Source organism: Amblyomma maculatum, chromosome 10, assembly GCF_055883805.1.
Source record: "Amblyomma maculatum isolate TAMU_Amacu chromosome 10, ASM5588380v1, whole genome shotgun sequence".
Classification (NCBI taxonomy): domain Eukaryota; kingdom Metazoa; phylum Arthropoda; class Arachnida; order Ixodida; family Ixodidae; genus Amblyomma; species Amblyomma maculatum.
In genome coordinates, this window is record NC_139353.1 from 148,704,275 (window position 1) to 148,728,809 (window position 24,535).

Below are 24,535 nucleotides of genomic sequence, written 5' to 3' on the forward strand. Positions count from 1 at the left end.
TACAAGCTGCTCTCATTGTCCGTATGTTTTTGTGTGTGTTCTACTACGAATACACACTTGGCATGGCTTGGGAAAGCCTTAGCGTATAATTGCTGGTACTGCTGTTAGAAGCGAAATGCGCTAGGTGTAAACAGAAAAAGAGCAAACTAATGGTACACAAGTTATTTTCTACTCTTTGAATTCTTGTAGCCTTATACTGAGCACTTTATTTGGGCTAAACTAGACACTCCTTAAAGAGGGGCTCCCCAAGACAAGCCAGTATCATCAATTAGGCTACCAGACGAAGCGTCAGCCTTGTGTACCACATCGTCCTCTGGAGTACTTACGAATGAAACTCAGTTTTGCGTCTTTGCATGCAGGCTACTAAATACGGCGACACATCACGGCTCGGTGCCAAGGCTGCCCCAGTGAAGCCACGGGTCTCTCGGCGACACCGTGAAAGGGAACTGCCTCAGCGAAGCGAAGCACGCGCAGCAGCCGTGCAAGCTACTACGACCACCACCACCACCGCAACTACCGAGGGCACGACCCCTAAGGCAAAGCTCAGGAGAACTGTCGGCGGCGAAGGCACATCCACTTCGCAGCGACGCCAGTTGGCAGCAGAAAAATCGAGACCAGGGCACGTCCTGGAGGACCACGTCTGTAAGTGGCGCATTCAAGCGCCATTGCCGTAAGGATCGCCGGCGGTGAGATATCCGCTACTGTGGCTACAACCGCTGTATTTTATACGGTAGCATGAGGAGTCCACTAAAGCGTTTGTTTTTCAGCATTCTATCGTTCTCATCCTCGGTGAGAAAGCGCTTTCTGGGGCAAAAGCCGCCCGCAAAAGCAAATACGGGCCGCCATATTGTCTTACACGTGCAGAACTGGTTTCTTTTGAATCTGCATACGATGTAGCGTAGAACTTAGTCATCGCAACCTACATAAGGTATCAGTCGAGGGTTGAACCGCCAAGCAACACGCTCAAGGATGTCTACTTTCGATCGTCATAGAACGATGCATCAGGACAGCTCGTTGGTGTAATTGTGTGCGAAAAAGACACAGACAGAGAAAAGACGAGGATGCCCAAGCCTGCCTCTGTGTGCGTCTCTGTCTCTTCGCCTCTTCTCTGGGAGTTCTTTGCATATAAGATGTCTGTAGAGAAGGGCTATCCCATTTCACTCTAACGTACAGTCAAAGATTAGGCTTCCCTTCTTGTTTTAATGACCCACAGCCGTTCTTGAATTTTAAACGACTTGTCTTCGTAGTCCACTAGACATTTTTTCAGGTTCAACGAGCCCCTGTTAGCGTGGCGAGTAACCTGACCAAAAGCGCAATTTAAGCACTTGCTCCTTTCTGCCCAACGCATAAGTATTCAAAAGTAGGGCTTCACAAAATTGGAAAGCACATTTAAGTTCTGCATTTAATGTCATGACATGACCACGTTATAGGCTCCCCTCGAATATCGACCTTCGCCTACATGCATTTTGTCGCTCCGTTTTTCACCTATGTCATTAATTTGTGCTCGTCTTATATCTCATATGCTCCTTAAAATACAGTCGTAAGCAGCAATATTACGTGAAAGCCTCCCCGACAAGATATCAAGCCTAGCTTTACCCACGCCGTGAGAATATGCCTGCACGGCCTAGGGGTCACCATGTTAGGTGCCAAGTATCACCACCCCGAACCCTGCCCGTGATTTTGCACTCACAGGGGCAACAACGCCTCTGCGGTATTTTCCGGATAATGGGAACTTTAAAGCTATTGCGTTAATATAGCTCCAACGCTAAGCCATAATGGGTCATCAGGAGGACAAGAGAATATTAGCGACTGCATTGTTCCTGCGCCAACATTTGGGCGCAATACCGCCGCAGTAATTATATCTGCGTGACCAGAACAATCTGGCGATGATGTTCGATGTCGCCCAGACGCCAAGTATATAATTGTATTTTGCGATTGGAGTGGGGAAAGTTTGCTGACGCCGAAATAGATACGAAAGCTTTTGCCGAGTCTTTCGAAAATCTTTTTTCTGAGTAGCCTACATTATCTTACCTATGTGCGGCGGTCCACACGCTATTTTAAGCACTTCGATATCACGACTTGGAATGTATGGGTGCTCTTTTTTCGTTACCTGCTAAGGCAGGCTTATAATTCCGACGCAAGCGTTTAAAACCGTGAATGCCAAAGCAGTCACGATAGGTTCTTATTTTCAGCCTCAGGAGATTCCTAAATGAGGAAAGTTTGTTTACCCTTGAACACGTTTTTTTTTATTTGCATCCAGGCGTAGCAGACGCCGCCTTCGGAGCAAGCCAAAGCGACGACGTCGTCATCAAAGTTCCGAAGCAAGCGTCCATTGTGAGAACAGAGCCGAACAGTGCCAGAGACCTTCAATTCATCTCCAGCGGCCTCTCTTCCGCTTTCCGTGCCGCAGTCGACGCCATCTTCCAATGGAAGCCCCGGGCGGCCAAACGAAAACGTCAGAGAGGTGCTGCTCGTGGCACAGACGTGGTCGCAACGTTGCCGCTTCCACAACGCGCAACGTCGACCGCCGAAGAGGCCGATCTGGCACCTATGCATCACTCCTCCGAACGGTCCTTGCTTCGCGACTCCGACACCGACAACCATCACGCAGAGTGCACGTCACATCAACCTGCGTTTGTCTTTTGTTTTACCCCTGATAACGACAATTCGCCGCAAACAACCCCTGCTAAAGCTATCCAAACCGAGCCGGCCACAGAGAGCATCCTTTCAGACACATGTTTCCCAAGAGTCCCAGCCGAAGGATTTTCAAAGCCTCCCAGACATCCACCGCTGACCGTCTCGCTGAATGTCCTTCAGCCGACTGCTTCATTGAAAACGGCGGAACTTCGGTGGGAAGAAAGTGCTGCTCCTGGAGCAGTTCCAGTGCCGCGAAAGGGTCCATCGACTTCGCCGATGCTCGAGCACGCAATTGCAAACGCAGAATCATCCTCGTTCACAGCCAAGCCGAAAGCGAGTCATGAACCGGCCTCATCATTAGGCCTTTCAAGGTGCGCAATTCATGAACAGACTGAAAAGATGCCGTTCAGTATAACAGCGACGTCGCGGCAAACGCTCGTCTTTCAGGCAGCGCTCGAAACAGCTAAGACCAATTCAGCAATGGCCGCTGCACCGAACAACGCAGCTGCGCAGAGCTCGGCGGCATCCGCACTGTCCGTCGCAGGCCAGCGCAGTTTTCGGTCCTCGCAGTCTAATACAACAGGCACTGACACTCAGGCTAAACCACTACCTCCATCATTGCCGGTAATACCTAAAATACAAGTAAAGATGGGCGAAGAATCTCCAAAAGAGCTACTAATAGAGGAAGCGGAATCTGATGAGATCGTGACGCTAGAGAGTGAAACCCCAAAAGCAACTAATACTTTGCACGCAGATACTGAAACTTTATTTGAACGAAAATCCAGCATTTCCAATATTGAAACTGCGCGTTACTCATCGGGCTGGCCTCATCCAAACAAGGCGCCCCGTGCTAAACGAGCGTCCTCAATGAACAACGCCGCAGCGGCACCAACCCCAGCAGCACCATCAGCTGCCGCGAGCAGACCAGCTGTTATTGGAGCGAAAGGGTGTCCGCCAGGAACGACACCCAATAAGACCTCGACCAAGGAAGCAGGTGCGATGAGTGCTACACACGGGCACCCGAACCAGCAGTCGCCGGAAACAGCGGCTCCTAGTGGCGTGAAATGTGTTCAAGTTGAACCACAACGTTCCAAATCACCTGAGAAAATACGCTACTCCCCGTTGGGGCTGCCAGCGACCGAAAGTCCCTGTGAAAGCGCTTCTCGACGCAAGATCGCTGTAGTAAAAAAAGCGACTATAGGCACTCCACATGAATCGCGGCTTTTTAGCTTATTGTTCGACGGGCCTAAGCGTGAAACCGCCAATGGCTCTCTTCTGACTTCGCCACCTGGTACACCTACTACACAAACTCCACCGCATAGAGCCCGACCAGCCACCGCGACTTCTTCAAAAAGGAAGACGCTCAAAATGCGGCCTTTAGTCGCCTCGTTTAAACGCGATGCCCAGTCATCGCTTTCAAACTCCTGGTCGCCACATGACATTGTATTTTCACCAGCAGGCATCCTTCCGCCGGACACAGTGATACCTCCTGGTAGCAATGAATGTTATCCACCTGCGAAACGCGACCTCACTGCGTCTGTTAAACAAGGCCCAGGCACATGCCTTAAAATAGTTTCACCCACGTCACAGCAGCAGTCTGGATTGGCTTCGGAGAAATTACCGCACACGATCGCTTCGCTTTCACCTTCTGCTAGTGGTCAAGTACCCCTTCATTTACCCGAGGCGCGGGCAGCAACTCCTTCTGGGAGTGTAAAAAGTGGTACCGTTAAATTACCCATTTACAGATTGCTTGTAGGGTCCGTGGGAAAGCCCCATCCAAACACCGCATCATCTGCTTCGTCTACGGCCTCAAAAGAAACCAAAAAATTCCTAGAAAAGCATGATGATGCTTCCGAATCACAGACCAAATCAGCAAACGCATCACTCGTGAAGCCCGGTGCAGTCGGACAGCTTCGCGTTCAACAGCTTTCCGAAAAGCCAAAAGAAGGCGGAACCAATGAAGAGAAGAAAGCAACGGTTATCAAGGCGTCTGAACCAATTGGTCACGCAGAGAATGTGCAGCAAAAGCTGATCAGCGCTGCACCGCCAACCCCAAGTACACCCCCAGAAGGCAACGAGGAATCACCGGCAAATCCTAGTCCGAGGTCGACTCCGGGATCCCAACCAAACTCTACAAACTCTACGCCTGTAAAATTTGGGGTAACCGCCCCGCTGCTCGAATCTGATGTAAATACTGCAACTGACGCTAAAAAAGTTCCCGAACAGCCAGGGGAGTGCGGATGCATGCATAAAGAAACGACAGGCGAGGCCAAGGAGCCTAGACCTTCAGGCAACGTTGAAGCCGCACAGACAAACCTAAATGGCACTACACCACCCATTGCAAGTGTTCTCCCAAAAGAAGCTACTTCTGCTCCCTCGAAAGAATCTACTCAGAGGCCACCTCTGACATCACAAACCAACAATAAAAGCCCACATGTCGCCGCAGAGGTACCCATGCATGGCACAAAGCCTGCTGATGGCACTCAAAAGCTTTCGGAAAAGCCAGCACAAGACGGGCTTACTAGCGGTAAACACGTAAGCCAGGTCAAAGATACCAGTCTTTCGGAGCCGCCCCGCACAATGCAAGATCCAACGAGCAAAGCTCAATCGCAGAACGTTCTACAAAGTGGCAACGATTCTCCAAAGGCGAACATGGACTACCATCATTCTGGAATCCTTGAGGCGAATCACCCTAACGTGCCCTTGACTGGCTTTAACAACGTGAGTGAAAATATATCACCCAATCAAGGCTTCCAAAATCAAGTATCTGGTGTTCAAGCATGTGGGCAGAACAATGTATCAAAGCCAACTTTGGATGTCCAACCTTCAGATGTTCCAGGGACGCCCGACACTAACATCTTGCCTTTAACTCACATGGATGACTTCATTAACAAGTTATTACATACCACTGATCACAAAATACCTTTGGAAGGTGAAGCAGAACTTCCCAAAGTGTTTCTCCCGAAGCGTAACGAAATCTCAAGTCCACAGTGTTCACCTCAGCCAGCACCAGCATCTCACGCTCAACAGACCTCAGAAGAGTTCTCTCATAATGAAGGCCACGGAGTAGATTCCAATGCTCCAAGGCAATTAAAAACGCGACATCATGAGCTTTTCAGGGAAGTGGGCGTGCCGCAAAGGATCCTAGCTTCAGCCACGCCCACTGATAGGTGCGCAAAAGGGCACAATAACGTACTTTTATTTGTGGAGACTGAAGGAGAAGCAAAGCTTCCAAAGGTCTTCCCTGTAGTTCCCGCAGGGAAGGAACAGCAAATGCCTATAACTGCGGAGAGTCCCGAGGCTCCATACTCGGCAACCGCTTCGCCTGCTCTGACCAGTCAGCTGCCGTCACCACCTGCGCACGGAACCGAGCTCGCTGGCCCTTGGAAGCAGGCACCAAAGAGCCAGAACACCATGTACACAGCAGTGACTTCTGCGGCCCCGATTGGTGAGCGGATAACCCCGCGTGCGGAGCCAGCTGGATCAGGACCACGCAAGACGAAAGTTCCACCAGTAAAAGGCGCTGCAGCCAAAGCACAACAGGATTATCAGGCACGGGACATAGCCCAACCCTCCGGAGAAGGGTCATCTATAGTGAAGCTGTCAGAACTGCAGACTGAAAGTGATGTAGACGTTGAGTATCCGGAGTTCAGGCCCTACGCGGCGATGTTCACGCGTCCGAGCCCAACGTTGGTGCAAGCTGTGCCTCCAGAAAAGAAAAAGAAAATAAAACAGCAAGGTGTCTCGCCTCCATCCGTCGCAGTCGGGCCGAAGATCGATGAACTTAGTCCGAAGGTGTCAACACCGGGCTCCCCAAATATTTTAACGGAGGCTTTGCAAAAGAATGTCAAGTCTGAAACCGGGACTGTTCCACAGCAGCATGATGCTCAGATGGCTGCCCAGCCTGTCGCACAGCCACCTGCTGATGGAGAAGAGGACAATACTTCGGCTGCACTTTGCTTGCTGGTGGCACTTCTTTTGGCTTTAGCACTTCTCTTTGTCGGGCTCATTTACGTGGTCACCGCCACCTGGGGTACGGTGGCCACTGAATCGCCCACTGGAACGGTGCCATCCGATATCTCTACACACGCCGACCTTTTATACTGTTCGTCTGAGTTTTGCGATCGCGAAGGGGATTACATCAAGTCGCTGATAGACGTCAGCGCCGTAGGACCATGCGACAATTTCTACGAACACGTGTGCGGCTCTTGGGCCAAATTACATCCTTTGGGTGGCAGCGAGGCAGCCGTTGGGATAGTTTCGACCGATACCATCATACAAGACCACTTGGTTGATAAAGTGCTGGAACTGTTGGCGTCAAATAAGGATAAGGATGTCGGCTTGGCGGTGTCTCTCTACGACGCCTGTGTTGATCCTAAGAAAGCCACTGCGGCACCTACGACAGTCAAGGAACTTTTCAAGACTTGGACTATCCAGCAATGGCCGAGAGAAGCAATTGCCACAACTAAGGAGATGTGGATGTTCGCCGGCGAAATTCTGAGGGACGTAGGTTTGCCCACTTTGCTCGACGTGGCTATGATTGAGAGTTTCAGAGAGACAGACGTCTCTGTTGTAGAGCTGCGCAAGCCGAAACATGTCTTCTCCAGCAACGACGCCTCAAGGCCTGTAGTCACAGCACAGTTTCGCGACGCGATGAATGACGTCGCTTCGGCATTCAGTCAGACTCCGAACGCAAAACAAGTGGACGAAGTAATGACAGTCTTAATTCGCCTCGGCTCAACACCGCCGGAACCCACCATCGCTGAACTGGAACAGCTGAAATTAGGTGGTTATGTTTCGGTCAGGCTTTCGAATTTGGACGCGGCGGTCACCGACTTTTTACGGGTAGTTTTGAACAACGCCGCAAACCTGAATTCGTCAACAACCGTATTTCTAAGATCACCGAGATATATCAGGAGCCACCTACCGGCTGCACTGGGAGAGTTGACGGCAAGGGCAGTTATGAACTACGTCGGTTTTCTGGTACTCATACGAATGGCTCCTTTCCTTCCAGATAAGCACCGGGCTTTAAGGCAGCTATTTTGCAAGGACCTTCGCGGCAGGATTTTCACCAGTGTGAATAACTCGAACGTTTTGTGCTTCATGGCTGTGGAGACTGTCCTGCCTTCCTGCCTCGCCAAGCTCTCGACACAGGTTCTCGACTCGCACGAGCTCCTCGCCAACACACTGGCAAAGCTGGAGAAGATCTTCAGTCATCACATACCCAACCTAGCTTGGATGAACGAGTACGAGGCACTCGTCCACCGATACCAGCTGAAGCGGCGGCAGGCTGCGTCTTTTGGCCACGGAAATGACTCCTGCTTTGCGAATGCTGCTGCGTCCAGTTACCCCAAAGACAATCCGGTTCAGTTCTACTGCGCCGTTGCCCGCTCTCAGCAGGAGGCAAGGCTCCGGGGGCACAACGCCAGCTCCCTGGCACCCATTTCGCTGTCGCCTCTTCGGACACAAGCCAGCTACGATGCTTCGAGGCGACGCGTGCGCATCCCGACTGCGCTGTTCAATGCCTCGGTGCCAAGCAACAGCAGCGCGTTCATGCTGCACCTGTCGCGCTATGCTGTGCGCTTCTACCGGGGCATGGTGGAGAAGCTCTTTGACACCGCCTACGAGGCTGATTCACTCAGGTAAGCCTATTCAAGACCAATCCCGCTTTATGCAGCCGAAATAACGACTGTGGCCGACTAGCGTCTTAGCGGCGCGATATTGTTCGTTAGTACAGCTTCTGGTGCCATAGAGTGCGTTTCTAGAATCATAATTGTCGGTCTCTCTCACGGGATTTTAAGAGTGGTAGCTCTTAACTACTTACATGTTACATTTGATGGTTTTTTGTTCCTTTTCTCAATCGCTTTGTGATTTAGGATGGAGATCCAGTCACGTGATCATAGCTACACCTTTGCAAATAATTTCTTAGCTACCAAGCAACCACCCATACAATGCAGTTCGCCACCTGGTCCACTATGTGTGACCATGATTCCCCAAGGCCGCGTGGTCGAGCACCCCCCCCCCCCACCTGCATTACCTGCATTACCTACTATAGACGATTTTACTTTCGATGCCTGGACGCAGCCATCTATAGTTTGATGGTGGCGCCCCGTATCATCCAAACTGGGAAAGTCCGCTCCGGCTCCTCTTGACACCATCTTGGGCTGTGCTGTGCGTGTTGATGTTGCGATGCGGTTGTGTGAAAGTGCTGTTTCGCGGTGCTCGTAAAAGCTATCCGACACCTTGGTCCTATTTTGTGTTTTGTTTGAGCGAGTCAGCAAACCGTACACCATCGGTGTGGCATGACGGCAGTTGTTGGAAACAGCACTAGCGGCCGGGGCGACTGCGAAGGATTGCGCTCCGCTTCCGCAGGTCGAACTTGTTAGTGTTAACTGTAAGGATTATCTGTTGTATCTTTTACGATACATGTATTTTCAATTATATTTATTAAACGCCAATGGTAACTGTACACACAAAGACACAGCTACCGAACGCGGAGAACAGATTCTGCGAAAGATGCTCTCCACTCATCGCCACATACATTTAGCGTGAAGTGCGACCCATTTCATGTCGTGTATTTCCTCTCGACAGTGCATATCTATATTCGATGTTGCGCTGCTTTCAGTTCGCATTAAAGGCATAGGTAGCGTTAATTGCGTTACGCCGCTGACCGCTGCTTTCGCGTACCGAGCTTGGCGAATGCATGTGTGTCTGTGATACGCCGGCGACCTAGTGCGAAAAGCATACGATCGAGCTGTCCTGCTTCAACCATGTATACTTTCAAGTTAAACCACGGTTCAAGAACAGCACATAAAAGAAGTAGTGTCTGCGTCCGTCGACGTTTTTTATGCAGCCTTGGTGTACGTTCGGCGGTGCAGCAATATCGTATCCCCGTCCCGTCGTAGCAGCATCGTTTGCACGACGTATTGTTGAGCAAAATGTCCAACAACGTGCGCTCTCAGCTGCATCTTGAACGAAGACAAATTCGCAGCCCATACAGGAGCGCTTGCGAAATTGGCGCAGCCCGCTGGTCCGGCGGACGACGGCACTCTCGCCGAGCGCTACTCCATAGTCGTCGTTAGGCCCAAATTGTTTCGCACTGAACGCACATCCGACGACGCTTTGAAATTGCTCAGCGCTAGAGTAAATGGTCTCTCGTGGAACTGTCTTGCTGCCGATCCCATTGAATCAGTAAAACAAAGATGTAAATTTCGGTGACACCTTAGCAGCGGAGCCAGCGTGCAGACGATGAGCCGCGCGCCACACCAGCGGCAGCTGGCTGTGTTGAGAAACTTATTCGTACTGCAATTATCAACAACACAGAATGGGTAAGAGATCCGCAAGAAATATTTTTTTTTTTGTTCTCAGCTTATTATTTAAGTGAAGAACAGATATCAGCACGCTCTTCTCGCACTGGCCGATGATCCGCTGGCCGAGATCCACGGCCGGCGCGGAGCGCGTGTTTACTACGGCGGAGGAAGTCAATTGTGCATCATATTCGCGAGTCCGTCATTGGTGATAGGTCTGTCTGGCTTACACAAAACGTTCATACGCGAATTGAATTAGGATAGACTGGAAGGCGGTAAAGCAGAAACAAATCACAGCCGCACTCGGACTGTCGTTGCATGCTTCCCGCATACGCTCTCGGCAATCATCTTGCAATTTCTTTGATTCTGTGTACAGTCCGCGAACACGCATTGCTGCTCCGATGACATTACCACTAAACGAGGCGCTAATAAAGGTATTTAAGTCTCTTAAACGACAACATACTGGGGTGCAAGGCAGCTCTGCTATGCATGAAGCGCGCGAATGCAGTGCCCACTCGGGACTGGCAACAATGGACCGGCGCAATCAATCTGTTTAGAGAGTATTTTCCTTCTCCCCTGCTTGCTTTCGGTGAAATGGTCTATACTATCGACTGACTTTATACACTACACCTGGGAATGCGCCCCGCCGCGGTGGTGCAGTGGTTAAGATTGTGCTGGAGTAGCCAGATTCGATCCCGACGGCTGCCAGCTGCGCTTTGATGTAGGTGAAATGGAGTGGCATCCGTGTGCTGTGCTATGTCATTGCACGCTAAAGAACCCCAGGTGTGGTTTAAATTTCCGGATTACTCCAATCCGCCGTTTCTCATAGCATGGGTCACTTTGGGAGGTGAAACTCTATAAACCAGACCAAATCACTACAGGAATGGATGGTTGTGTCGCCACCTATAATCATCATTGATGGTGAAATTCTGGTGTACCCTTTTGAGATGCAAGGCTCCAAGTGACGTCAAACAAACAAGCATCATATGGTGTAGAGAACTGTTTTTCGAGCTAAATCCCAACCTATTCAGAGGATCTTTGTTCCTCAATGGCGTTCTGGGGTGCTACCTTCGAGGAGCCGTGGCGGGTGAACCAGTAGTCTTAGGTGCTGGTGATACCAAACAAATCGTTGTTTCGTGACGTACACGTTGGCACCGAAATTTCGGACCTAGGAATAAATTGTGTAAAATTCAAGCTAACTCTCTTAATCACACGCTCGCGGTGGTCGAGCTCTTTTTTTTTTTTTTTTTTCATGACACCTCTCCAAAAGAATAACGATTTCTAAGTATCACGATTCCCTTCTGTCTACGGTGCTGTAGTTCATTTTCCTTTTAGGAACGGCCAACTTGAGCTAAAGCAAATGAATTTTAAAACGAAAGTTTTAATAATTAGCCTGGTCGAGCCAGGGTCATCGGCGCCGGAAATAGGACATCAGGTGCAGCGTGAGGACCAGGCGCCGCTTTCCTTCGCACGAGCGGAGCACGGAGCTGCCAACGTTTGCTTCTTCTGCTGCGTCGCTTCGTTTTCTGCTTTGCACACCTGCTGCTTCTCCACATATCTCCAAACTTAATCATACCAGTACAAATCTCCACAAAAAATTCTAGGGGGCACAGCGGACCACTAAACTGCGACGAGGCGAAAGCCTCTATCGCGCGATGGTCCGAACCACTCCACTACGGCACCTCTTTCTGTCATTTTTCACTCCCACCTGCCTCCTTTTCCTTAGGGCCCGGTTAAGGTGCGCGGAGAATTGTGGTAGATACTGTGCCTTTTCTTCCTTGTAAACCAACTGGAAACGCCGCTGATGCCTGCTATACTGCATCTGCTTTTATATGTCAGGAGTGCCTTGCACCGGAACTGGGTCAATACGTATTCTTACTGATTCCTTTGAAGCTTACAAGGAAATCGCTACTCCGGGTTCACAAGATGCAACAGCTACGGCTATACAGCGCCTCCTTAAACGCCACCAACTCGCGACCAGAACTGTCGCTATTCACTGGACCCCAGGTCACTCGGACGAATCAGGGGGCAATGCGGCGGCACACGCCGCGGCTGCCTTGGCAGGTGGGATGTCCACATTTACTTCCCCACCCCCCTTGCTTCATCCTTATTCGACCTTGGGCGGGCAACTCACCCTTTCTCTTGCCCTTATGCACTATACTCGGACAAGTCTTCGTAGCCTCAGTCAGCATCGCATGCAGGTGGCCACACCAGACCCACCTTTTACGAGAAAAACCCACCTCACCCGAAGTCAAGAAGTCTTTATGAATAAGCTCATCGCCCATGCGGCTTACACGCCACGTATTATGGCCCCCTGGCGTCAGTATACGGAGAAAAATTTACGTGCCCCCACTGTACGACTCTAACTCGCAGCGACATATCTCATCTACTCTGGGATTGCCCTGCTTTTTCTACTGGAAGCTTCGAGATCGAACCCTACCGCCTGAACTACCGTTCCCTTCTCGAAACTGATGCTAACACACAGATGATATTTGCCAAGTATGGCTCGCTTAGTGGCCTGGTTAGAGTAATGTGATTCGAGTGAAGACCTAAACAATGAAGATTCTGTCTACTCCCCTTTATCCCCATCCATGGCCATGAGCCTTCCCAATCAATAAAGGACATTCAATCAATCAATATGCTGTGTGGTGCTGCGTTCGAGGAAGCGCCAAATGAAAGGCGTCGCACGGACGCCTGGATCGGAATTCGGCGGGGTCAGCTTCGTATAAGCGTGACGGACGGACGTACACGATCGTGGCCGCGAGCGTGAGCCATTAAAGCTTACGCCTTAATATACAACATTGCCTGACACACTGCCACACAGCCATCCAGTTACCTGCCTAGCCCTTCCCCTCCACCGCCACCGCTGCCCACCTGGCTCGCCTCCTGGGAATCCCCATTCGAAATGCCCTCGACACCTTCGTGTCGTCTAGACCCGGATGTCGTGTCTGCGGTTCGCGGACAGCCATCGAGGGTCTCACGCTTTAACCAGTGCTTCGGCTGCGTTTCCTAGACGTTCGCAGACACTCATGGCCAGTCATCGATGTTCCGCTCTGCAAACTAGGTTATCGATAACCTGGCTCAGCGAAACTGTGTAGCCATGCATAACAAAGCTTTCGCTTGCATAACTGTGCTTAGAAGATCTAAGCCGCAGCCGCTTTTACTTGTGCGGGTGAAATTTATTTATTTATTTATTTATTTATTTATTTATTTATTTATTTATTTATTTATTTATTTATTTATTTATTTATTTATTTATTTATTTATTTATTTATTTATTTATTTATTTATTTATTTATTTATTTATTTATTTATTTAAGAAATACAGCCAATATTATGCAAGGTCTTGGGCAGGAGTGGATGGCCATATGGCCATACAGAATGTGCACACATGGCAAGAAAGTGCACATCAGGGTAACAGATCGTCGGCAGAGAAAAAATTCGCACGGTTCTTTATGCAATGCTTCCTTGTGACCGAGACAAAAATGTGTCAAAGGTTTAAAGGGTGGATATGGGGTACAAGCACAGGTTCGCAGCAGATTACAACACATTTTTATTTTTACTCAGGAGTGCGTCTGTGAACGCATCAAGAGTGAAGCATTCAACAGTGACGGCATCTAGTACATTCCAGTTATGTGTCGTCCTGGCAAAAAAAAGGAGTTCTTAAACACGCTGGTTTTACATGAAATCCTTGGCCTTTTGCTATAGAATGATTGAGTATACATGCATTTTGCGAATTGAATGTTTCGGTTTTCCTCTATTCGTGTTTGTCATGGTGCAGTAAATAATAAAACCTTAGCCTTTCACGGTATCGGCGTGATTCCAGAGTTTATAAGTTAGTAGTCTGCAAGAGACAGATGAGGGACATGCGCCGAGTATTGCAGTTGTAAATAAACCTCGCGGATTTGCGCGGAACATTTTCCAGTCTCGCTATGTTAGTTTTTGCGAAGGGGTACCATACAGTGGCTGCGTATTCCAAAATCGGTCTAATGTATGTTTTGTATGCTAGTTTTATTTAGGGCGGGGACTTCCCCATAGTTCTTCTTAGATATCTCAGTCGCTTCATTGCTTTATTTTTAATATAGTCCATGCTTAGTCTTCTCATAGGACGGGCAAAGTTCTCCGCAGCCCCTTTAAGTGTTTTAAACCGCGCGCGCCTTTTCCTATTTTTATTGTGTTCGCGCGGGCAGCCCGAGTGCGCATGAGCAAGCAGCCAGTCTTGCGGGCGGGATGTTAGCGGCGAAAATATGAGTGTAGATCAGAGAGTCGGAAGTATCCTTACACCGTGGTCGGAAGCAAGGCGCGGGGCGGCCAACGAGCGTCACGGGCCAGCGGGGCGTGCACGGACGACGGAAAGACCGGCGACACGAAGATGGAAGGAGTGCCTTCAGAAATGTCGTAGGCGTATTCGCGTGAGTTGTTGCCACGCGAGGAACAATGATGTTTGTGCCTCAGCTAGTGCTTTGGCGCCATCGCTCGCCCTGTTCGCGCCGCAGTGTGTTCTGTTTGCCGCTATGAAGCCCTGACCCTGGTTCGGTCTTATCCTTGGCAGTGTATTGTCGTGCTCGCCGACATCATGTCTCCAGTGCAGTATCGTTTCTTTTGTTTGTTCCTTTTATTGAATGCTTTTGCGTTTATTTGGAAATAAACCGGTGTTTTTAAAAGAGACTGAAACTAGTTGTCACTCGTCCGGCGAGACCATGGCTCGCGGACCCCTTTTTCTGAAGGCGGAGCCTTCAGGCGTGGCGAGGGGCGGTCGGCGACTTGCACCCACAACTCTGCCAACGGGAGGGGACGGACGGCGACTTGCACCTACAACTCCGTCAACGGGAGGGAGCGGATGGCGACTTGCACCCACAACTCCGTCAACGGGAGGGGGCGCACGGCGACTTGCACCTACAACTCCGTCAACGGGAGGGAGCGGACGGCGACTTCCACCCACAACACCGTCGACGGGAGGGGGCGGACGACGACTTGCACCCACAACTCCGTCAACGTGAAGGGGCGCACGGGTACTTGCACCCACAACTCCGTCAACGGGAAGGGGCGGACGGCGATTTGCACCCACAACTCCGTCAACGGGAGGAAGTGGACGGCGACTTGCACCCACAATTCCGTCAGCAGGAGGGGGCGCGATCTCGCCTGCCACGCCGTGCAGTCGGCTCGCCACCTGAGGAGGCCCGGTCTGGCCGGCCACGCAGTGCAGTCGGCTTGCCACCTGAGGAGACCCGGTCTGGCCTGTCATGCCGTGCAGTCGTCTCGCCACCTGAGGAGCTGCGCCAGGGACTGCGATCTTATGGAAGTCGCCTGACTCCATACAGCAGCTGGGGGTCACCCTGCTGGGTGCTACCGATGATCCGAGCCACGCACAGGACGGCTTGAGGCATGTCTCCGCTGGGGAAGCTGGCTTGTAGTGGAGTTCTGCCAGCAAAGATTGCTCGATGCGGGACTCCTCCCTGGCCATGTCGTCGAAGTCCAGGAACTGGCGGCGCCGGAGGTATGGCTGGTACCTTGGATGGCACCGATGTATTGCATGAGCCACCTTCTCTGGTTCCGGAGCTCCAGGATCTGCCCGCTCATACAGCTCTTGAAAACTGTGCATAAACTCGAGCAAGCCCTCGTTTTCGCCTTGCGTCGTAGCGCAGAGCTCGCCTTTCATACGGATGACGTAGTCAGGCGGCAAAACATATTCCCAAAAACGCTCTATAAAACCCTGCTTTGTTGTGAATGGCCGCTGTCTACGCCTCCAGGTTTCTGCGGAACCTACTAAGGCTATAGGAATCACACCGTGACCAGAGCACTGTCCGAAATAGCCATTGCAATCTGATAGTCGTCAATTTCATGAAAAACGCAAGCAGATTTCTTGTCGACGTATCCTTCAAACCTCGGCACGGGCAAATTCTGCTGAAGCTGGTTATCGCAATACAAGGGAGTGGGCGCTAACGAAAGTGGCTCGCTTCCCACCCTTTCTCTGAGTTGTGCCTTAGATTCAAGTAGCTGGGACAGTCGGCCAAGCGTTCTGCTATCGAAGTCCCACGGTTCGGTTTTCCGGTCTCCTAGCCGCTCGTGCATTGAACCCGCATGGGAGGAGGCAGAAATGCAGCTGTCAACTGGGCTCTTGCTCAAGGTAAGTTTAGATAATCCGTCATAGCTCCGCACGAAACCGTGGAATGTGGTCACTGAAGTTGCGACACTCGCGGGGCAAACGAAAGCTGGAGCAAAAATCACGTTGGGTGCCAGATGAAGGCCTCGCCTACCGCCAAAGGGTCCGCGAGTCACGCCCGACGAGTGACAATTATGGTTCGTCTCTTTTAAAAACACCGGTTTATTTTCGGATAAACTGAAAAGCATTCAATAAAAGGAACAAACAAAAGAAATGCTACTGCGCTGGAGACATGATGTCGGCGAGCACGACAATACACTGCCAATGATAAAACCGAACGAGGGTCAGGGCTTCATCGCGGCAAACTGAACACGTTGTGGCGCGAACAGGGCGAGCGATGGCGCCAAAGCACTAGCTGCGGCACAAGCATCATTGCTCCTCGCGTGGCAACAACTCACGCGAATACGCCTACGCCATTTCTGCAGGCACTCGTTCCATCTTCGCGTCGCCGGTCTTCTTTCCGTCGTCCGTGAAGGCCCGGTGGCCCCTGACACTAGCTGGTCGCCCCGCGCTGGCCTCCCCGCCGAGGCAGAAGGCCCCACGCCTTGCTTCCGACGCGCTAATCTGCCCCAGTCTTTTCGCCGCTAACATCCCGCCCGCAAGACTGGCTGCTCGCTCATGCGCACTGACGCTGCCCGCGCAAACACAATACAAATAAGAAAACGCGCGCGCGGTTTAAAACACAGGGGCTGTGGAGCCCCACAGTTGTTATGCCTAGGTCAATTTTTGGTGAGAAACCTTTCGCAGCTATTAAAAGAGCTTCAGCCCTGTGCCATGAAATGAACCTTGAAAGCCTCAGAAAAAATATTATGGGTTCGGAAAAAGACAGGTTAAGCTTGTTTTTTTTCTGCCAAGACCCATAAGGAAGGAATGCCTCTTAGAAAAATAGTAACTGAAAAAGACAGCTGAAAGGGAACCTTTCCAAGTTTGTACAACAGCTTCTTAGCTTGTTATCACTGGATGATCCATTTCTAATTCGGAACTGCACTCAGGTCATAGACTTTCTTTCGAGATATAAAAGAACTTGCGATACGTTTTATGCTTTTTCTGTTGACGTGGTGGATCTTTTCTACTTCATACCAAAGACAAAACTCTGTACGGCTGTCAGAGAGTGAATCGGGACCCAATGTGCAGTCGACTTCCAAGATTCATCTAGGATTTCAGACAACTTCTTAGAATTACTTAGCTTTTACCTTTCTTCAACCATTGTTGAGTTTGACAGGACACCTACGTTTTACTCGTAAGGTGCCTAATGAGGATTGCTTGCGTTACCTTGACCTCAGCATAAGCTTTAATTGTCGTTCACTCTGTTGGACATACTTCCCTCGATCAAAAAAGCCAGTTCTTAGCTATCATCCGGCCCATTCAAAATCCGTCAAGAAAGGGATAGCTCTGAACTGCCTAAGAGCCGTTCTTTAGAAGTCCTGTGAGCACAAAGTGAACTTAGTGTTTAGCAGCGGGTTCTCCGCCCCCGACAGCATACTCGCAAATAGCTCCTACAGGGACGCAAGACAGCAGGCTGCAGTAATGACGACCCGCAGGGACGTCCGGTGCCTGTGCCTTACTTGAACAACCCGTTCCATCGCCTCAAAACGGCTGCGGGAAAGTGCCGCATTGTGTCGTTTTTTCAGCCGCACAAAAGCTGTCAAAGATGTGCCGCATGGTAAACAATGCTCACTAGGCAGAAACCTGCGCAACCAAACACGTCACGCATTTAGTGAACTGCACCTTGAGGGTGGTCTATTTAATCCCACAGACTTGTGGCAAGTGCTATGTTGGACAAACAAGCCAGTGTTTGAATGAAAGACTACACCTGACTACAGTCGTAGCTCTGATAGTCTACGGCAATTTGGCAGCACATTGCCGCAAATGCAAAATAAAAAATAAGAAAGCAGCGAAGAAGAAGACAAATGTGTTCCATTTTTCGCCACACGCGAGTGCTGGAGCAACTCTACAGGCAGGTTGACAGGGCAATATTTGAGGCTTTTCGCATTGATATGGCAGGGCACAAGTGCGTGTACACTCTGGTTTGAATTTTTCATTTATTTTTATGATAGCTTGCTTCTTTAATAAAGAAGTGTGTGTGGGAGGAGTCAAAAAGTCACCTGAGCACGTGCTAATGTCAAGTGTCAAATCTTTTTTCGCATGGAATAAACGTCACTTGAAGTCTAGCGTGCTGTCCCGTCGGTACTTTATTGTCGCTGTCCTTTGTCTTTTTCCACGTTAGTTACAATGTCGCAGTCATTTACTAAAATGCACCAAATAGCCCAACTGTGTTCCGTGAATTCACATTTGAAGACTTTTGCACTAAGGCCGTCATGATGATCCTGGCTGCGGCCAGGGCCCCGGCCATTCCCTGGGAACCGTCGTGACGGGCGTTTGGGGGTACCTTTGCGCTGCAGGCAAGAAAAGAAAGGAAAGTAATCTATTTATATCATCAGCCAAGACAATCCGAAGGCTCCTGCTGCCTTAAGCCATCCAATGAGGATCTTTCTTGGCGCATTTAAAGCGCAAAGAACACTTTAGCTTCTCCAGGCGTGATGGGACGTGGGTGACGTAGGGTGAAGTAGTCACTGCATTACTATAGCAATGCGCCCGTAGATTACCACGAATGAAAACGAAGGCAGCGTCCTTTCGTGCTTTTCACTTCAAAAAAACACACAGTACGTCCGTCCGATAATGCAGCGTGTCACGTCATCAGGGCCCGCTTGCACGAAATAATCTTAGGACTATCTTAGCTAAGTCTGAAGGATAGGCCACTAGCATGGCCGCTTAAGACTGGAATCGAGACTGGGCTTCAGTCCTGATTTGAATAGGTCGCTGGCATTATTACGACTCTAGTGCCGTCTTAGTTAAGACATAAGGACGCGAGATACCTAAGTAGAGAAATTAGGGAAATACGGGGATGCGCAGGCCCAGTCCTCGCTTTAAGACGTAAATATTCCGTCAGTCTTGCGCTAGGTAAAATCCATGCCATTGCTTTTTGCGGCTTAAGATTGTATTACGAGGTAAAATGCCCCAGGTGGTTGTTGACGGCGTTCAGGGAAGCCCCTCTGGTGAACAAGAGCCGAACCGAAGCGTCTGGTCTTAGTAAAGGCACCGTTTAAGTCTGGACTTAGCTCAGACTTTATCGTGCAAGCCGGCCCAGTATTCACGGCATCGAGTTTCAACCAGTCTCTCCTAAAACATTCGGCTCTTTTCGTAGCGCCGAAGAACGCATGGTGGGAACGAGCAGCACAAATATTGCACTGACTCTATTGCATCGGGTTGATCAGGAAAACAACAAATACAGCACCTTAATTGATCTCTACTTCGGACTGGTATCCTTACTTCAGAGTGGCATCCTATTTGGTGAGTGGCAGCACAGGAGATTTCACACAGAGGCGACGATGGTACGGTTTTTTTTCGATTATGATGCATTTGTATACCAGCTGTTAGCCAGACATATGTGCATACTAGCGCTGAGACACGCCGCTATAAAGTGCACCCGTTCTGGAGACTGAAAGCTATCAGAGAAGAAAGTTTAAGAAAATTTTAAAACTGTTAGACTTTGTCTAGAGATGGTACGTATAGTAGGATGTGTTGTCGGGGTAGTTGGTGCATTATTTCAGACATGATAGTTGCGCGAAAACGATACACACACACACACAAAAGACAAAAGGACACACACTGTCGTGCTGCACAACCGTGGGGTAGCCTATCTCGATAACATGATCTAGATTTCGAGGCTCGATGTCTACTTATTTTCACTTGTGTGACCTTTAGCTGCGCATGCTCTAAGTGTGTCTTTTTTTTTTTGCTCATATATGTGCAGCATGTGTGCAACAAAATTGATTGTCAGTTTGCACTCGTTCCGTACCCTATCTTTTATGTGTCTTTTTCGCACAAAAATCGTGCCTGAAATGGTATGTATAACTGCCAAAGCTTGCCTGCATTTGGAGCATGCGCGTTTCCTCACAGCCTCCGCGCCTCGCTCCAGGCCCCACCCGAAGAGAAGCCATACCTTTTCCCACTGTGTTGCATTCCACATAACCAAAGACGACAGTAAGCATTCCCGCTGTTGCGTGGTAAGCCTAGCTCACATGTCGTTCACAGATATTCTGTTTTTGGGCCACGAAACTATGGAAGCTTCATTTCGGGCCACTCATGAATTAAAACAATGCCATGTTCGCGCAGCCTGGGCATTTATTTCTATTTTTATCTTCATTTATTCAATACTTGAATCGCCTTCGTGGCATTACCGCAGGCGGATAAACAAATAGCGCTTTTGGATACAACTTACATGATACACAAGAATTCATACATACATACATACATACATACATACATACATACATACATACATACATACATACATACATACATACATACATACATACATACATACATACATACATACATACATACATACATACATACATACATACATACATACATACATACATACATACATACATACATACATACATGCATGCATGCATACATGCATACATGCATGCATGCATGCATGCATACATGCATACATGCATGCATGCATGCATGCATACATGCATACATGCATACATACATACATACATACATACATACATACATACATACATACATACATACATACATACATACATACATACATACATACATACATACATACATACATACATACATACATACATACATACATACATACATACATACTAAACAAAAGCACTGCGTGGTACAATTCTTCGTTTATTAAGAGCGAAACAGTTTCAGGCGATAGCTCTGACCATTCCTACCATCATGTAATTACTATGCAATGACGGGATGTGTCAGAAATTTCAAAAAACTCAACTTAAAAATAAAAGCTCATACTAGCAAACCGTTTCGCCAGTGTAAAAAACATCATTGCTTTAAGTATAAGAATATTACAAGCCGCCAAGGCAACACAGCTAGGACGCAATAGCAGTATTTTCGTTAAGTGCTTTGGCAAACTGAAAACGACAAAAGTGGCATTAAGGTATGTTTTTTCTAGTAATAAATCTGGCAGCAATGGAACCTCGCCTTCTCGGTGCATTTCTTAATGAAGAATAATCCTATACGATTATTACCACTCGCAGATTATGACTAGCAGCTTACCGGTATCGCTCAAGAGGAAAGTATACAACAGTTGCATCTTGCCTGCACTCACCTATGGGGCTGAAACGTGGAGGCTAACCAAGAGAGTTCTACTTAAGTTGAGGACAACCCAGAGGGCTATGGAACGAAAAATGGTAGGGGTAACATTAAGAGATCGAAAGCGTGCAGAGTGGGTCAGAGAAATAACTCAAGTTAACGACATTCTAGTGGAAATTAAGAAGAAGAAATGGACATGGGCAGGACATGTAGTGCGAAGAGAGGATAACCGATGGTCGCTGAGGGTAACAAACTGGATTCCAAGGGAAGGAAAGCGTAGCAGGGGGCGACAGAAAGTTAGGTGGGCGGATGAGATTAAGAAGTTCGCAGGGGTCAAGTGGATGCAGCTAGCACAGAACCGGGTTAAGTGGAGAGATATGGGAGAGGCCTTCACCCTGCAGTGGGTATAATCAGGCTGATGATGATGATGATGATGATGATGAATCCTATACGATCTCATTTCTTGTTTAGGAAAAGAGTCAATTCCAAAAATATTTTTAATTCTTAAGCAAGCATCGATACAGCACTAAACGTGATACATACACACAGTATCATGGTTTAATGAATTTGGAGTGTAAAACCAACTGATAGACAGTTGTTTCTTCTGCTCCATATACCTTTCGACAGCAATGTCCTTTTTATGTAGAACTTCAACTTCAACTTTTTGGCATAGTTTGCACTGTGGCATATATAGGCCTGTTTCTCACAAGGATGGAGCAGTTGTAACTTTTCTGGGCACATCTCTCTTGACTTGTGTTCAGATTGCAAAAACACTCGACTATTTAGTACATATTCTGGGGTCAAGCACTGTTGACTGCAGGTGATGGGAAGGCATAATAGCGCTTTTCTCCTTCTGAAAGATCTGCCGCGGGATGCACGACGATCTGTTATACTAGATCACTCTACAAAAAGTGGTAATACCTCACGTAGCACTAGCCAGAACAGACTTATCAGAGTTTTAACTGTGACACAAGGGACGACAACAGAAGTCATGTTGAGAGGGCAGAATCTTCTATCCTAATCAAGAGTTGTTTTTTTATATTAAAGTACACTCAGGTATGAGAACGCAGACTGCCTACCGGAAGCAAGTAAAAATTGCATCGTCATATTGCTATCTGGCTGCCTAAATCCAGAAACTAGCTCTTTATGTCAGAAACATTATGAAAGCAAATATGCGCGATTTTGAGCCATCTTATGTTATTACCTAAACAATTGGAACGAAAATCGAACAAGGGCTGAGGTAGGCTCAGTTTGCAAGCTGAGCCAACGTTTCGACATCCCATGGGTTTAGAAATGAGGCTACCCATCAACCATTGTTCTGTTCTTTCATGCTGCACAGCCATCTTTCGTCTACCCAGGCGAGAACAAGTACACTTGTCGAAACGTTGCCTTGGCTTGCGATCTGGTTCGGGCTGGTTGGTTGGAATTAAGGGTGAAAAAATCGCAGCACGAAAGAGACGTAAAAACAAGTGCAAGGAACGAACAAAACAAGACGTGCTGCGACTCTCTTGTTTATTCATTCGCAGTAGCTGCCCTGTCTTGCTTATTCCTTGTATTTGTGTCTACGTTTATTTTGTGGTGCGAATCATACACTGCGGATTGAGATATTAGGCTCCCCCTCAATTCTTTTTCGGTTCTCTTTCACACGCGTACCCGTCTACCTTCCCCTCGTTTAAACTTAGAATCTGAACTGCTGAAGTTTTAGGGGTTCCAAATTTTGCACACACTAAGGCTTCCAAAGGTTAATTCACATAATGCCTCTTACATTGGACTCTAGCGCAAAGAATTTTATCTTCTTTACTTCATACGTCTAATACGAAATACAAAAACAACCGCTATTATATCTGCAACTAGAATAATTGTTTTCTTTTTTCCCTCGCATTCCTTTCTTACGTTGTTTGAGTGTTATGCGTATCTGACCAGTGCATGTTTACGTCACTATACCATTGCGATTTGTATACAGGTGTTTTTTTTTTTTTTTTGCCATGTGCCATTGATCGTTTCCTTGAGCCTATGACCAATGGCCTTGTCGCTCAGGATTTACAGCACGTACACTGCCAGATCAAAATCAATAAAATAAAATCTACAATCTCCTTCGCACTACGAAAAAACTGCGTCTTATGTGCACGGGTGTGTGACGCCTCGATAGACCGCAAAAGCGAGAAGGCTATCAGTAATTCGATGCTCTTGTGGTGCAGGTTCGCGGACGACATCCACAAGTTGGAATTCCTGCTCAACTGCTTCGAGCGCGATCTCGGGCATCTTCCCGGCAGCATCAAGGGACGGGCGCCGCCAGACCCCGCGCTGTCCAGAGGTGCCGCTTTGCAGCAGACGGTGGCGCTGCAGTTGGCCTACAGGGCTTTCCAAGTACGCTGCCTATGTTTGATTAGTCACTATTCGAAAGAGGGAAATCATGCATGAGCATATATGTTTTCCGGTAAAATATAGCCCTTATCGAACTGTTCCTTGTCCAGCACTGACCATGCTATAGATATAGATAGATGTGGATGACCCTGCACGTCTTTTGACTTGTTGTGTAATGCCAGTGTGCATCAGCGACTCGGTGTTACCATAGCGGTTAAGATGCCGACCAAAATGATTCTCTTGACAATTTTTTTCCTCCTGATTAAATCAAATTTCACATAGCAGGTGCGTGGATATTTTCTTCACCAGGAAATGTCCCTCGAGCATCACCTGCCCAGCGCCTACTTTCGCTACGCGAAGCTTCCTGAGATGTCGGCCGACCACCTGTTCTTTGTGTACTATGCCCTGGACAACTGCGAGTCCAGCGACGAAACGTACGAGGACCCCGCGAGCCACTGGCTTCCCGCTCCGTACCGCGTCAACCTTCCTCTACGGCACTTGGTGGAGTTCGCGCCCCTCTTTGGCTGCCCGGACACCGGCATGGCCCATTTCCCTCAGGGCCGGCGTTCCTCTTGCGCCGTGGTCCTCCCGGACTCATGGACTCCCAGGGCCTGATCTTCTGCCTTCCGCCATACGCTGTCTGCGAACTGATTTCATTTGAAAATGGCCGTTTTCTTTATGGATTGTACCATCATGATAGCGCATATTACCACACTAGGTCCCGACATCCTCGATGCCTGAACACAACCTTAGATAACTGATAACTGATAGTAAATAACCGAGCCACCTTAGGTCCAAAAACTTTCGATTTCTAAGTATGTGCCATTTTATTTGAACGTCCATCCAGCTTCCGGTCAATCTCTTCGCGTTTATTAGGATCGGGAAAACATGCTTTTAGCAGGCTGATTCATAG

The 24,535-nt window shown here is 48.8% G+C and overlaps 1 protein-coding gene across 1 annotated transcript; it reads left to right on the forward strand.

Annotated features, from left to right (window-relative positions):
• The first annotated feature begins 5,910 nt into the window (after window positions 1–5,910).
• Window positions 5,911–24,237, forward strand: LOC146177693 (uncharacterized). Its single transcript, XM_084581620.1, has 3 exons — window positions 5,911–8,279; window positions 23,457–23,625; window positions 23,932–24,237. Exons 1-3 carry the CDS (start codon window positions 5,911–5,913, stop codon window positions 24,235–24,237), a joined length of 2,844 nt encoding a protein of 947 aa, XP_084437746.1.
• Window positions 24,238–24,535: the final 298 nt, after the last annotated feature.